Source organism: Chiloscyllium plagiosum, unplaced genomic scaffold (assembly GCF_037043375.1).
Source record: "Chiloscyllium plagiosum isolate Xiang-an unplaced genomic scaffold, Cpla_swu_hap1 HiC_scaffold_38, whole genome shotgun sequence".
Lineage (NCBI taxonomy): Eukaryota > Metazoa > Chordata > Chondrichthyes > Orectolobiformes > Hemiscylliidae > Chiloscyllium > Chiloscyllium plagiosum.
Genome location: NW_028270176.1, coordinates 5,042,438 through 5,055,061, shown reverse-complemented (window position 1 = coordinate 5,055,061; position 12,624 = coordinate 5,042,438). Strand labels below are relative to the sequence as shown.

The window sequence follows — 12,624 nt, the reverse complement described above, 5'->3', positions numbered from 1 at the left end:
CACCCATCACAGTTACTTGCAACCAGTCACTCTGGGCAGTGAAGACTGTTTTACCACTGACATCAATGAGGCAGTAACATGAGTAATTCCCCTCATCACAATAGGTCACATTCCCTATCGTGATAGTCACGTTGCTCTTCTCTTCCTTAATTTGGAAATGCTCATTTTGTTTGAAGATGAAACATCGACTGCTGGTGGCAGCAAGGCAAGTCATTGTGAAAGTTTCACCTTCTGTGACCTCAGCTGCTGGATATACTTGGAGGACACTCAAAGGTGCCTTGATTCTACCTGGGAGACAGAGAGAAAACAAATCAGGCACACCATGTGACAGTACTGTGACAATGTAAACTTCTGTGCTTGAACAACTATTCATGGTTTGGACAAATCAACAAACGATAACCTTTTGCATGCGGGAAAAAAGCAGCAATAACTCTGCCTGGAATAAATTGTTTCTTGAGATGAAAGGGGCAAGTTATAAATCAATTAGAAGCAACATGCCAATTGACCATCTACGAGAAGAATCAACATAATCAAGCTATTTTGATTTGATGTGATTTATTGATGTCACATGTACCGAGATACAGTGAAAAATATTGCTTTGCATGCTAATCAGATGACTTATACCTTACATAAGGTAGTGGAACAAAATGCACAGAAAGATCAACTCTAATATATGAGAGATCCCTTCATGAGTCTGTTAACAGCAAGGAATAAGCTGTTCTTGAATCGTTTAGTACGTGTTTTCAAACTGCTGATGGCAGTGGGTGGAAGAGAGTTGAACTGAGATGGGAGTAGTCTTTGATGATGTTGGCTGCTTTCCCAAGGCAGTGGGACGTGTGGGCGAATCAATGGAAGGAAGGCTAGCTTGTCTAATGGACTGGGCTGCATTCTCAACTCTCTGTAATTTCTTGTGGTCTTATGAATAACAGTTGCCATACTGAGCTGTGATGCATCTGGATAGGATGTTTTCTACAGTGCATATATAAAAATTGGTGCGAGTCATTGCAGACATGTCAAATTTCTGTAGGTCATCCTGAGGAAGTAGAGTGTGCTTCCTTGACTGTAGGATTGATGTGAATGGACCAGGAGAGTTGATAATATTTACTCCTCCGAAACAAGAATCTAATGACCACCTCCATCTCAGCATCATTGATGAAGACACAGGTGTGTACTCCACTCCACTTCCTGATGTTGATCACTAGCTCCTTCATTTTGCTGACATTGAGGGCGAGATTGTTGTCTTTGCACCAGGTCACTAAGCTCTCTATCTCATATGTACATACATGATATAAGATAGTGTAAAATAGATAAGTGCTACTCACCCAATATGGACAATCGAACAGGAGTACTCGGCCTTGATCTCTGATGGCGATCGGAAATGTTTGCATACAAGCAACGGTAATTCCCAAGATGTTGGGAAGTTATGTTGATGATGGTGTAGACCACAGGCGAGCTCAAGATAGATGTAACATTGTAAATGACCTTGTCATTTCGAAACAGATAGACAATTTTCGGATCTTCAGTGTGCGTTTCACACTTGACAATGACAACCCCACCCTGTAGGGCCAGGCCAGTCACTGGTTCCAATGTTATTGTCGGGTTTGGAAAGTTTCCTGTTAAGTGTAAAGAATTCAATCATTCTGTTGTCTTTGACTTGTGAGCAGAAATGCCTCAAAGCTTCTCCTTGGCTACATAGACATTTTGCAAAATGGTGAGATGAATTTGAATCACTCCAATGTTTTCAAGGGTCATTCTGCTAAGTGCATCCCATCTTCTATAAGACCTTGAGGACATGAGAAATTGGAGCAGGAGTAGGCTATTCGGCCCCTCAAGACTGCTCTACCCTTTCGTCGGATCATAACTGATTCTACAATCCTCATGTCCACTTTATCTCATCATTGCTACCTATCTCAGCCTTAGATATTGACAAGGACTGTCCCTAGAGCTCTCTGTGGCAACGACTTCCAAAATTTCTCAACCCAACGTTAGAGAGGTCATTGCTTCTAACCAATGGGGATGCAATAGATTGAAGAGGCTTCTTCTCTATGCTGTAGATCTTGAAGTCTCTGAAGCCAGAAGACTATTAAACCACAAGAAATAGGAGCAGAATGAGGTCCTTCAGTCCAATGAGCCTATTCTAGCATTCAGTGATGATTGATATGTTTCTCAATCCCATTCTCTTTCCTTCTCCCTGTACCCTCACCAATCATGAAACTATCTATCTCTGTCTTAAAGACACTCAATGACTTGGACTCCACAGTCCTCTGTGGCAATGAGTTCCTCAGATTCACCATCTTCTGGCTGAAAAAATCCCTCCTCCCCTCAGTTCATTGGGATCATTCCTTCACTGTGTCTTTCCACTCCTACGAGTGGCAACTTCTTCTCTATGTCCAATCCAGGGCTTTCAGTATTCAGTAAGTTTCAGTCAGATCTTCCCTCTTCCTCCTAAACTCCATCGAGTACAGATCCAGAGTTATCAATCTCTCCTCATATGAGAAGTCCCTCATGCCTGGGATCCTTCTTGTAAACCTACTCTTGGCTCCCTTCAACATGTCCTTCCTTAGGTACGGGGTGCCCAAAACTGCTCATGATATTTCAAATTAACTTGTTGATTCAGTGTCATGAGAGGACCCGACATAATATTGATCAACCCATAGCGTGAGAAAAGCAAGCCATAACTAGATTAGATTAGATTCCCTAAGTGTAGAAATAGGCCCTTCAGCCCAACAAGTCCACACCGACCCTCCTAAGAGTAACCCACCCAGACCCATTTCCCTCTGACTAATGCACCTAACACTATGGGCAATTTAGTGTGGCCAATTCACCCTCACCTGCACATCTTTGGAATGTGGGAGGAAACTGGACCACCCAGAGGAACCCCATGCAGACACGGGGAGAATGTGCAAATTCCACATAGACAGTTGCCCAAGGCTGGAATCGAACCTGGGACCCTAACCACTGGGCCTCCGTGCCACTGTAATGATTCGATTGCCTTCCTCGTCATTGCAAAATGCAGCCTTGCCTTGTCTGTTCACTGTTATTGCTGTTGCTTCAGATTGCTACAGGGTAAAATGTGCCTGCAGTTGGCAAATTTATTAATTCTACTCTATGTGATCCATACTTCCATTGGATTCACAAAATAGATCTCCTTGTAAGCTCTCTGAACAAGGTATTGTTGAACCATTATATATTGAGGTTGCACTTATTTCCAATTCTCCCATCCCATATTTATTGCTCACTAATGCGCCTCACCCTATGAGCAATTTAGCATGGCCAATTCACCCTCACCTGCACATCTTTGGATTGTGGGAGGAAACCCATACAGGCACAGAGTGAATGTGCAAACTCCACACAGACAGTCACCCAAGGTGGGAATCAAACCCAGGTGTCTGGCGCTGTGAGGCAGCAGTGCTAACCACTGAGCCACCGTGCCGCCCTAGTTTAAAGGAGGTATACAAGCAAGTTTTTTTGAAACAGAAGATAGCAAATGCTTGGAACACATTGCCAGGGGAGGTGGTAGAAGCAGATACAACAACAATATTCAAGAGGCATTTGGATAGCCACATGAAGAGGCAGGAAATAGAGGAATACAGACCGTGAGCAGGCCGATGGGACTAGGATAGAAAGGCATCATGGTTAGCACAGATATGGTGGGCTGAAGGGCTGGTTCCTAGGCTGGATTAACCCATGTTCTGTAAACAGCAGATGAACAGGAAGGAGTTGGCCATCAGAGAGAGGCAATGGCCTTGTTTTCCTCATCCAATCAAAAAGATGACATCTACAGAAATCATTTCAATTATTTTTAATCAAGGAGCCATTCAGTGTAGTAACAGTGACAGAAACTTACCGTAATCTCTTCCGTGTTCTGGGCAAACAGCTGGAGAAATTCACAGGGAGACAAGAAAAAAGAACACATTACTGTTAACGCACAACAAATTGGCCAATCTTTGAAAAGCACAGACTCCTTCATGGGCGAGAGACAGAAGGGAAACTGTGCAATGTTTGGGGAGCATAAATGACAACATCAGATCAGTTCGTGGCTGATGTGGTTCTATCCTGAGAGAGGGTCCTCATTCGCAATAACTTTCAGTTATTGATTGAGCTTGATTAAGTAAGTGGGCAAAACATTGCCAGGTGTAGCCCCATGATGGGGAAATGTGAAGGAAGGACAAAAGTATTAATTAATTGGAGAGAAACTGCACAAAGATGCAATGCAAAGGGACTTGGGAGGGGGACTTGAGCACGAAATGCAGAAAGCTACCCTATAGGGACAGCAGGTAATCAGGAAGGGTTAATGGAATACTGGCTCTTATTTCAAGGGAGGGGGGAGGCCACATCAGAGCACTGTGGATAGTTTTGCTCCCCTTATTTAAGGAAACACATCATTTCCTTGGAGGTGGTTTGGAGAATATTCACGAGGACAGTCTCCAAGATGGAGGGATTGTCTTGAGCAAGAGGGTAGGGCCTCTTTGTGTTGAAGAGTCTTTGTGTTGGATCCCAGGAGATGGGAGAGATACTAAATCAATACTTTGCAAGAGTTTTTACTGCAGAGAAGGAAATTAAATGTAGAGAATGCAGAAAATAAGATTTGATGTTTTAAAAACAGTTCACATGACAGAAGAGGAAGTTCAGGAGATCTTGAAGAATATAAAGGTGGATAAATGTCCGGGACCTGATCTAATGTATCCCAGAACGTTGTCGGAAGTAAAGGAGGAAAATACAAGACCCCTTGAGAAACATTTGCATCATCAATGAGGTGCCTAATGACTGGAGGGTGTGGCTAATGTTATACCTTTGTTTAAGAAAGACTGTAAGGAGATACCGGGGAATGTGGATCTATGAGTCTGACTTTGGTTGTTGGTAAATTGTTGGAGGTGATTATAAGAGATAGGAGATTTAGAGAGGCAAAAATTGATTAGGGATAGTCAGCATGGTTTTGTGTGAGGAAAACTGTCTCACAAACTTGATTGAGGAGGTTTTTAAGGAGGTTGTTATGGCAGAGCAGTAGACGCTGTTTATTTGGATTTTTGTAAAGCCTTTGACAAGGTTTTACAAAGTAGGCTAATTGATAAAGTTAGGTCACATGGGATTCAGGGGAGCTTGCAAACTGGATAAATAATTGGCTTAATTGCCAGAGACAGAGTGTGATGGCAGAGGGATGCTTTTCAGACTGGAGGCCTTCAGACTGGAGTAGGGTTCCACACGGATCAGCTCTGGGTCCTCTTTGTCTATCATTTGGCTGAGAACGTAGAAGGTATGATTAGTAAGTTTATGGATGACACCAAAATTGTTGCCATAGTAGACAGTGAAGAAGGATTTTCAAGATAACAAAAGGTTCTTGATCAAATGGGTCAATGGGCTGGAAAATGGGAGATGAAGTTTGTTTTGGATAAGTGCAAGGCATTGCATTATGTTACAATAAATAAAGGTAGAGCTTATTTAATTAATGACAGGGCCTTGGGTACTGTTATAGAACCGGGGGAGCCGAGAGGTTCAGGTACATCATTCTTTAAAGTTTGCATCACATATAGACAGGATGGTTGGAAAGGCATTTGGCAGCGTTGCCTTCATTGCTCAGTCCTTTGTGTATGGGAGTTGGGATGTTATGTCGAGGTTGTACAGGACATTGGTGAGGCCTCTTCCAGAATGCTACTCCCAATTCCAGTCACCCCAGGTATAGGAAGGATTATTATCAACCTGGAGAGGGTTCGGAAGAGTTTTATCAGAATGTTGCCGGGTATGGAAGGTTTGAGTTATAAAGAAAGGTTGGATAGGCCGGGACCTATTTCATCGGAGTATGGGAGTTGAGAGGTGACCTAATAGAAGTTTATAAAATAATGAGAGGATAGAGGGAGTTGATAGTAGTTGGCTTTTCCCTAATGGGGAATTTCAACATGAGGGGGCAAGTTTTTAAGGTGAGAGGAGACAGATTTTAAAAAGACATGAGAAGAAAATATTTTAAACAGAAGATGTTTCACGTGTGGAATGAACTGCCTGACAATGGTGGATCCGGGTATAATTACAATGTTTAAAAGACATTTGGATGGATACATAAATAGGAAAGGTTTGCGGGGATTTGGGTCAGGACCAGGCAGGTGGGACTGGTTTAGCTTGGGGTTATGTTCTGGTCAGACGGGTTGGATCGAAGATTCTGTTTCCGTGCTGTATGGCTCGAGGTTGGGACTCTACTCACTGGGCTTCGAAAGAATGAGATCTCATTGAAACATATAGGGGCTTGACATGTTCAATGCTGATGTGATGCTTTCCCCTCATGGGTGAGTCTAGGACTAGAGGGCACACAAGGGGAGTTGTCAGCCTACTAGTATTATTGCCAGACTATTAATCCAGAGACCCTGGTAATGTTCAGAGAACCTGGGTTCACATCCTGCTACGGCAGATAGTTGAATTTGAATTCAGTCAATATCTGGAATTTTCTATCAATGACCATGAATCGATTGTCAGATAAAAACCATCATTAATACCCTTCAGGGATGGAAATTGCCATCCTTACCTGGTCTGGCCTATGAGTGACTCCAGACTCACAACTGTAACTGACACTTAACTCCCCTCTGGGCAATGGGTTATAAATGCTGTAAAAACAATGACTGCAGATGCTGGAAACCAGATTCTGGATCAGTGGTGCTGGAAGAGCACAGCAATTCAGGCAGCATCCGAGGACAGGCAAAATCGACGTTTCGGGCAAAAGCCCTTCATCAGGAATAAAGGCAGAGAGCCTGAAGCGTGGAGAGATAAGCTAGAGGAGGGTGGGGGTGGGGAGAGAGTGGCATAGAGTACAATAGGTGAGTGGGGGAGGGGATGAAGGTGATAGGTCAGGGAGGAGAGGGTGGAGTGGATAGGTGGAAAAGGAGCTGGGCAGGTCGGACAAGTCCGGACAGGTCAGGGGGTCGAGTTGCTGGAGGTTAGAAGCTAGGATGAGGTGGGGGAAGGGGAAATGAGGAAACTGTTGAAATCCACATTGATGCCCTGCGGTCTCTAAAGAAGGAGGCCATCTGGTGTGTTCTATGGTGGAACCGCTCCTCCTGGGAGCAGATACGGCGGAGGCGGAGGAATTGGGAATACGGGATGGCCCCCACAGCTACCTGGATTACACCTCTTCCCACCCTACCTCTTGCAAAAATGCCATCCCGTATTCCCAATTCCTCCGTCTCCGCCGTATCTGCTCCCAGGAGGAGCGGTTCCATCATAGAACACACCAGATGGCCTCCTTCTTTAGAGACCGCAATTTCCCTCCAACGCATCTCGTCCACATCCCGCACCTCCGCCCTCAGACCCAACCCCTCCAACCGCAACAAGGACAGAACGCCCCTGGTGCTCACCTTCCACCCTACCAACCTTCGCATAAACCAAATCATCCGCCGACATTTCCGTCACCTCCAAAAAGACCCCACCACCAGGGATATATTTCCCTCCCCACCCCTCTCCGCCTTCCGCAAAAACCGTTCCCTCCGTGACTACCTGGTCAGGTCCACGCCCCCCTACGACCCACCCTCCCATCCTGACACTTTCCCCTGCCACCGCAGGAACTGTAAAACCTGCGCCCACACCTCCTCCCTCACCTCCATCCAAGGCCCTAAAGGAGCCTTCCACATCCATCAAAGTTTTACCTGCACATCCACTAATATCATCTATTGTATCCGTTGCTCCCGATGCGGTCTCCTCTACAGTGGGGAGACTGGGTGCCTCCTAGCAGAGCGCTTTAGGGAACATCTCCGAGACACCCGCACCAATCAACCAAATTGCCCAGTGGCTCAACATTTCAACTCCCCCTCCCACTCTGCCGAGGACATGGAGGTGCTGGGCCTCCTCCACCGCCGCTCCCTCACCACCAGACGCCTGGAGGAAGAACGCCTCATCTTCCGCCTCGGAACACTTCAACCCCAGGGCATCAATGTGGATTTCAACAGTTTCCTCATTTCCCCTTCCCCCACCTCATCCTAGCTTCTAACCTTCAGCAACTCGATCCCCTGACCTGTCCGGACCTGTCCGACCTGCCCAGCTCCTTTTCCACCTATCCACTCCACCCTCTCCTCCCTGACCTATCACCTTCATCCCCTCCCCCACTGACCTATTGTACTCTATGCTACTCTATCCCCACCCCCACCCTCCTCTAGCTTATCTCTCCACGTTTCAGGCTCTCTGCCTTTATTCCTGATGAAGGGCTTTTGCCCGAAACGTCGATTTTGCCTGTCCTCGGATGCTGCCTGAATTGCTGTGCTCTTCCAGCACCACTGATCCAGAATAAATGCTGTCCTGGCCAATGATGCCTACATCCTGTCAATGAAATTTTTTAAGAAGTCTCAGAACAAAGGAGTGCTAATTTCAGACTGAGATGAGGAGGAATTTCTTCTCTCAGAGAGTTGTAAGTTATTGGAACTTCTTGCCATAGAGATGTCTGTGTGGGGGCAGAGTTCTTTTGTATATTGAAGGCCAAAATAGATAAGATTCAAGGGAATTAAGGGAAAGTGGATGTGAGGAATGTGGAATCAACCACAGTCCTGTTGAGTGGTGTGGCGGACTCAAGATGTTGTGCCCCAAGAGACGCTGTTCCCACCTCTTATAGCACAGAGAAGTAGATGAATGGTAGCTAATGGAGCAACTGAACAAAGTAAGATTGAAGTCACTGGAAGTTATATGATGCTGAACAAAAAAAAACATGCAAAACATCCTCCACTGTTGTTCACTATTTATATAAATGGTTTAGATAAGAATATCGGAGGTATGGTGTCATGGACAGTGAAGAAGGTTTTCTAAGAGTGCAATGCGATCTTGATCAGATGAGCCATTGGACCAGTGTGTGATAGATGATGTTTATTTTAGATAAATGCGAGGTATTGCATTATGTCAAGGCAAGTCAGGGCAGGAGTTATGCAGCTTATTGTAGGGCCCCGGGGAACATTGATGATCAGAGAGACCTAGAGGTGCAGGTGCACGGTTCCTTGAAAGTGGTGTTGCAGGTAGACAGGATGGTGAAGAAGGCATTTGATGTGTTTGCCTCCATCAGTCACAACACTGAGTACAGGTGTTGGGATGTCATGCTGAGGCTTTACAAGATATTGGTAAGAGCCTCTTTAGAATACTCCATACAATTTTACCCTGCTCTAGGATGGATGTTTATCAGGGGAGGCTGGATGGGTTGGGACATTTTTCCCTAGATGATAGGATGCCAGAAGAGCTGGTGGAGGCAGGTACAATTACAATATTTAAGACATTTGGACAGATACATGAATAGGAAAGATTTAGAGGAATTTGGGCCAATTGTAGGCAAATGGGACTCGTTCAGTTTAGGAAACCTGTTTGGTATGGCTGAGTTGCATCAAAGGGTCTGTTTCTGTGCTGTATGTCTCTATAACGTATACCTTAACTATAGTGATCTGGTTGACTCTTAACTGCCTGTAAGAGGGCAAGTAGGGATGGGTAATAAAAGCGGGTCCTAGCATGTGTGGTGGCTCCATCTTGTGAACAAATGAAAACAAAACACCTTATTGCTGAAAGTCGAACTGGATCCTATCACAAGTAATTTGGCCTGAACATTAAAATTACTGCACATTACTGGGTTTGAGGAATGCAGGGATATCCTTTGCAGATTTGTGTTTCTGACTCAGTGAATGAAGCAGCTAATATGTTTGGAATATTGTGAGCAGTTTTGGGCCTCATATCGAAGGAAGGATGTGCTGGAGTTGGAGAGGGTCCAGAGGGGGTTTACAGGAAATGTCCCGGGGATGAACGGCTTGTCATATGAGGAGAAGTTGAGGACTCTAGATCTGTACTCCGTGGAGTTTAGAAGGATGAGGGGTAATCTGATGGAAACTTAGAGAATACTGAGAGACCTGGATAAAGTGGACATGGAGAAGATGTTTCCACAAGTAGGAGAGACTAGGGCACAGAACACATCTTCAGACCCTTAAGGACTGAGATGAGAAACGTCTTTGAGCCAGAGGGTGATGAATCTGTGGAACACGTTGCCACAGAGGACTGTGGAGGCCAGGTCAGTGAGTGTCTTTAGGACAGAGATGGATAGGTTTGTGATTAGTAAGGGGATCAAGGCAGGAAAATCAGGCTGAGAAACACATCAGCCAGAATTGAATAATGGAGAGGATTTGAGAGGTTGAATGGCCTAATCCTGCTCCTGTACGTCATGGTCTGATGGTCAACATTTACTGGATTGACAGAGAGGAAAGAAAATATTAAGTGGCTAAGTGCTGACTTTCGACAGAGGCCTACAAATCCTACGAAGTGTTGATGTTTTTTCAGACATTATGCAAATTTTGTGGTTGCCAATTCATTTTCAATGACACCCAATTAATTCATCTCGTAACTACAATCAAGAGGCGGAAAGTAACAATGGACTTAATAACATGTTGTGAGTGGGGGGAGCTGAATAACCAAACGTTTCGGGCATGAGCCCTTTCCTGAAGAAGGGCTCATGCCCAAAGCATTGATTCTCCTGCTCCTTGGATGCTGCCTGACCTGCTCAACTTTTCCAGCAACACATTTTCAGCTCTGATCTCCAGCATCTGCCGTCCTCACTCTCTCCTCAAAGGCAGATACTACCTCTGCAATGCTTTTAACATTCTAGGAGAGAAGGGATAACACTGGGAGAGGGTTCAGAAGGATATTCACCAGGATGTTGCCTTGGGAGCTGGAATGTTTCAGGGATGGAGAGAGATTGGACAGACTGAGGTTGTCCGGGAGATTGTGAGAGGGAGGACATAATTGAGATACATAAAATGATGAGGGTGCATAGATAGGGGAGACAGGAAGAAACCTTTCCCTCTTGATGGAGGGATCAGTGACCCAGGGGGCACAGATTGAAGGTAAGGTGCAGGAGGTTTACAGGGGGATGTGAGAAAAACCATACTTTCAAGAAAGCATTGGATAGAGCTCTTAAGGATAGTGGAATCAAGGGTTATGGGGATAAGGCAGGAACAGGATACTGATTGAGGATGATCAGCCATGATCATAATAAATGGTGGCGCTGGCTCGAATGGCAGAATGGCCTAAACCTGCACCTATTGTCTATTGTCTATCTTCACCCAGAGGGTGGTGGGAATCTGGAACTGACTGCCTTTAGGGGTGGGAGAGGCAGAAACCCTCATCACATTGAAGAAGGATTTAGATGTGCACTTGTGATGCTACAGCTTGATGCCAAGTGCCGCAGAATGAGAATTTGAGAATAGTGAGGCAGTTGTTTTGACCAACCACAGATACAATGGACCAAAAGTCCTATAGTGTAGACCTCTGTAGCTCTATGCCTCAGTGGCCACAAGATCAGCTGCTTTGACATCCCCATAATATCGATTCTCCAAGACATTAATGCTGAGATATATGAGCTGGGAACCTTAATGTCTGAATACTTTAAATAACATATGACCTCAAGAAGAAAACATGAATGAAAAGAAAGGAAAAACAAAATTAAAAAGAATCTAGATTCAATTCACAACTTGGTAGATGAACATGACAGTTTTCAAAACAAAAGGAAACAATGTTTTGGAGGACAAATACTTACCCATTAATAGCAGAAAAATCATCCGGAACATTTTATCTACAAAAGTGCGACACAACATTGAGGAACAGAGTTATGGCTGGTTAAATGTAACCCTACAATTTGAGGCCTAAGTGAAGAATGGAGTTGAAGAGTTCCGTTAATTTGACAGGAAGTATTAAGCTGCAAACTCAGACATTGGGGAAGAGATGCTGATTTGGCTGTTACACTAAGACCACAGGAAGTCAGTCTGCCACTCAAAAAAGGAGGAAGAAGACACCACAATTGACGTCAGCAGAGATCAAAGATTGCTTGTAAAGCCTCAAGGAATGGGACAAGGCAGAAACAAAGCAAGTGAGGCCCATTTCAAAGAGCCATAGAGAATCGCAGAGGGTCATGGAGAGACATTGAGTTGTAGAGAGTCATACAGCATTGAAACAGGCCCTATTTGTTGCATCAAACTTGTAAATCTATCATTCCTCCATTGCGATTATTTTGCTATTTTCTCGAGTTGGCCTCCTGACCTCCAGTGCTGGATGTAGGGGGATGGGTTTTGAGAGCCCTTTACTTCCTTTTGTTTCTCTCTGTCTCCCCACAGCCACGTTCTGGGATTGCTGAGTTGTATTTTATTCTACTGACTGTGAGGCTCAGAGAGCAGCTATGCACACCCCTCATTGCTCTGACTCCAATCCCTCTCCCAGTAATCCCTCTCCCAGTAATTACTCTCCCAGTAATCCCTCTCCCAGTATAGCTTGAAAAGGAAACCTGCAGGATTTGAATCCAGTGTATGTTTGCTATGTGTCCACATCCCGAAGCTGTGAGGCTCGGAGCAGATTGGGCAATGGGCCTGCTCCAGCAAAGACCCTTCACTCACTCGAGCAGACAGCAAAACCTCAACATCCAAAGCTGGCACAGAGAGAGTTTGTATTAATTAAGGTGCATAGCATTTATAGTACACTCTGCCACTCGTGTGTGTCTGTGACTGTGTCTGTGACTGTGTATCTGAGTGTGTGAGAGTGTGACTGTGCGCATGTGTTTCTGTGTGCCCGTCTGTGCAGTGTGTGTGTGTGTGTGTGTATGACTGTGTCTGGATGTGTACATGTCAGTATGTGTGCATGTGT

The 12,624-nt window shown here is 45.0% G+C and overlaps 1 protein-coding gene across 3 annotated transcripts in view; it reads right to left on the bottom strand.

Moving 5' to 3' along the window:
* The window catches only part of LOC122544175 (leukocyte immunoglobulin-like receptor subfamily A member 3), a 30,447-nt gene extending 18,293 nt beyond the window's left edge, over positions 1–12,154 (bottom strand). Inside the window, exons 1-4 of one of the 3 annotated variants that reach the window (XM_087980975.1) lie at positions 11,528–12,154; positions 3,848–3,877; positions 1,323–1,613; positions 4–288 (exon numbers count right to left, since the gene is read on the bottom strand). In XM_087980975.1, coding sequence (XP_087837101.1) covers positions 4–288; positions 1,323–1,613; positions 3,848–3,877; positions 11,528–11,585 — 664 coding nt within the window. In that variant the 5' untranslated portion in view covers positions 11,586–12,154. The remainder of the gene's footprint in view (positions 1–3; positions 289–1,322; positions 1,614–3,847; positions 3,878–11,527) is intronic. The other 2 variants (XM_087980977.1, XM_087980976.1) reach the window with 2 other exon arrangements.
* Positions 12,155–12,624: the final 470 nt, after the last annotated feature.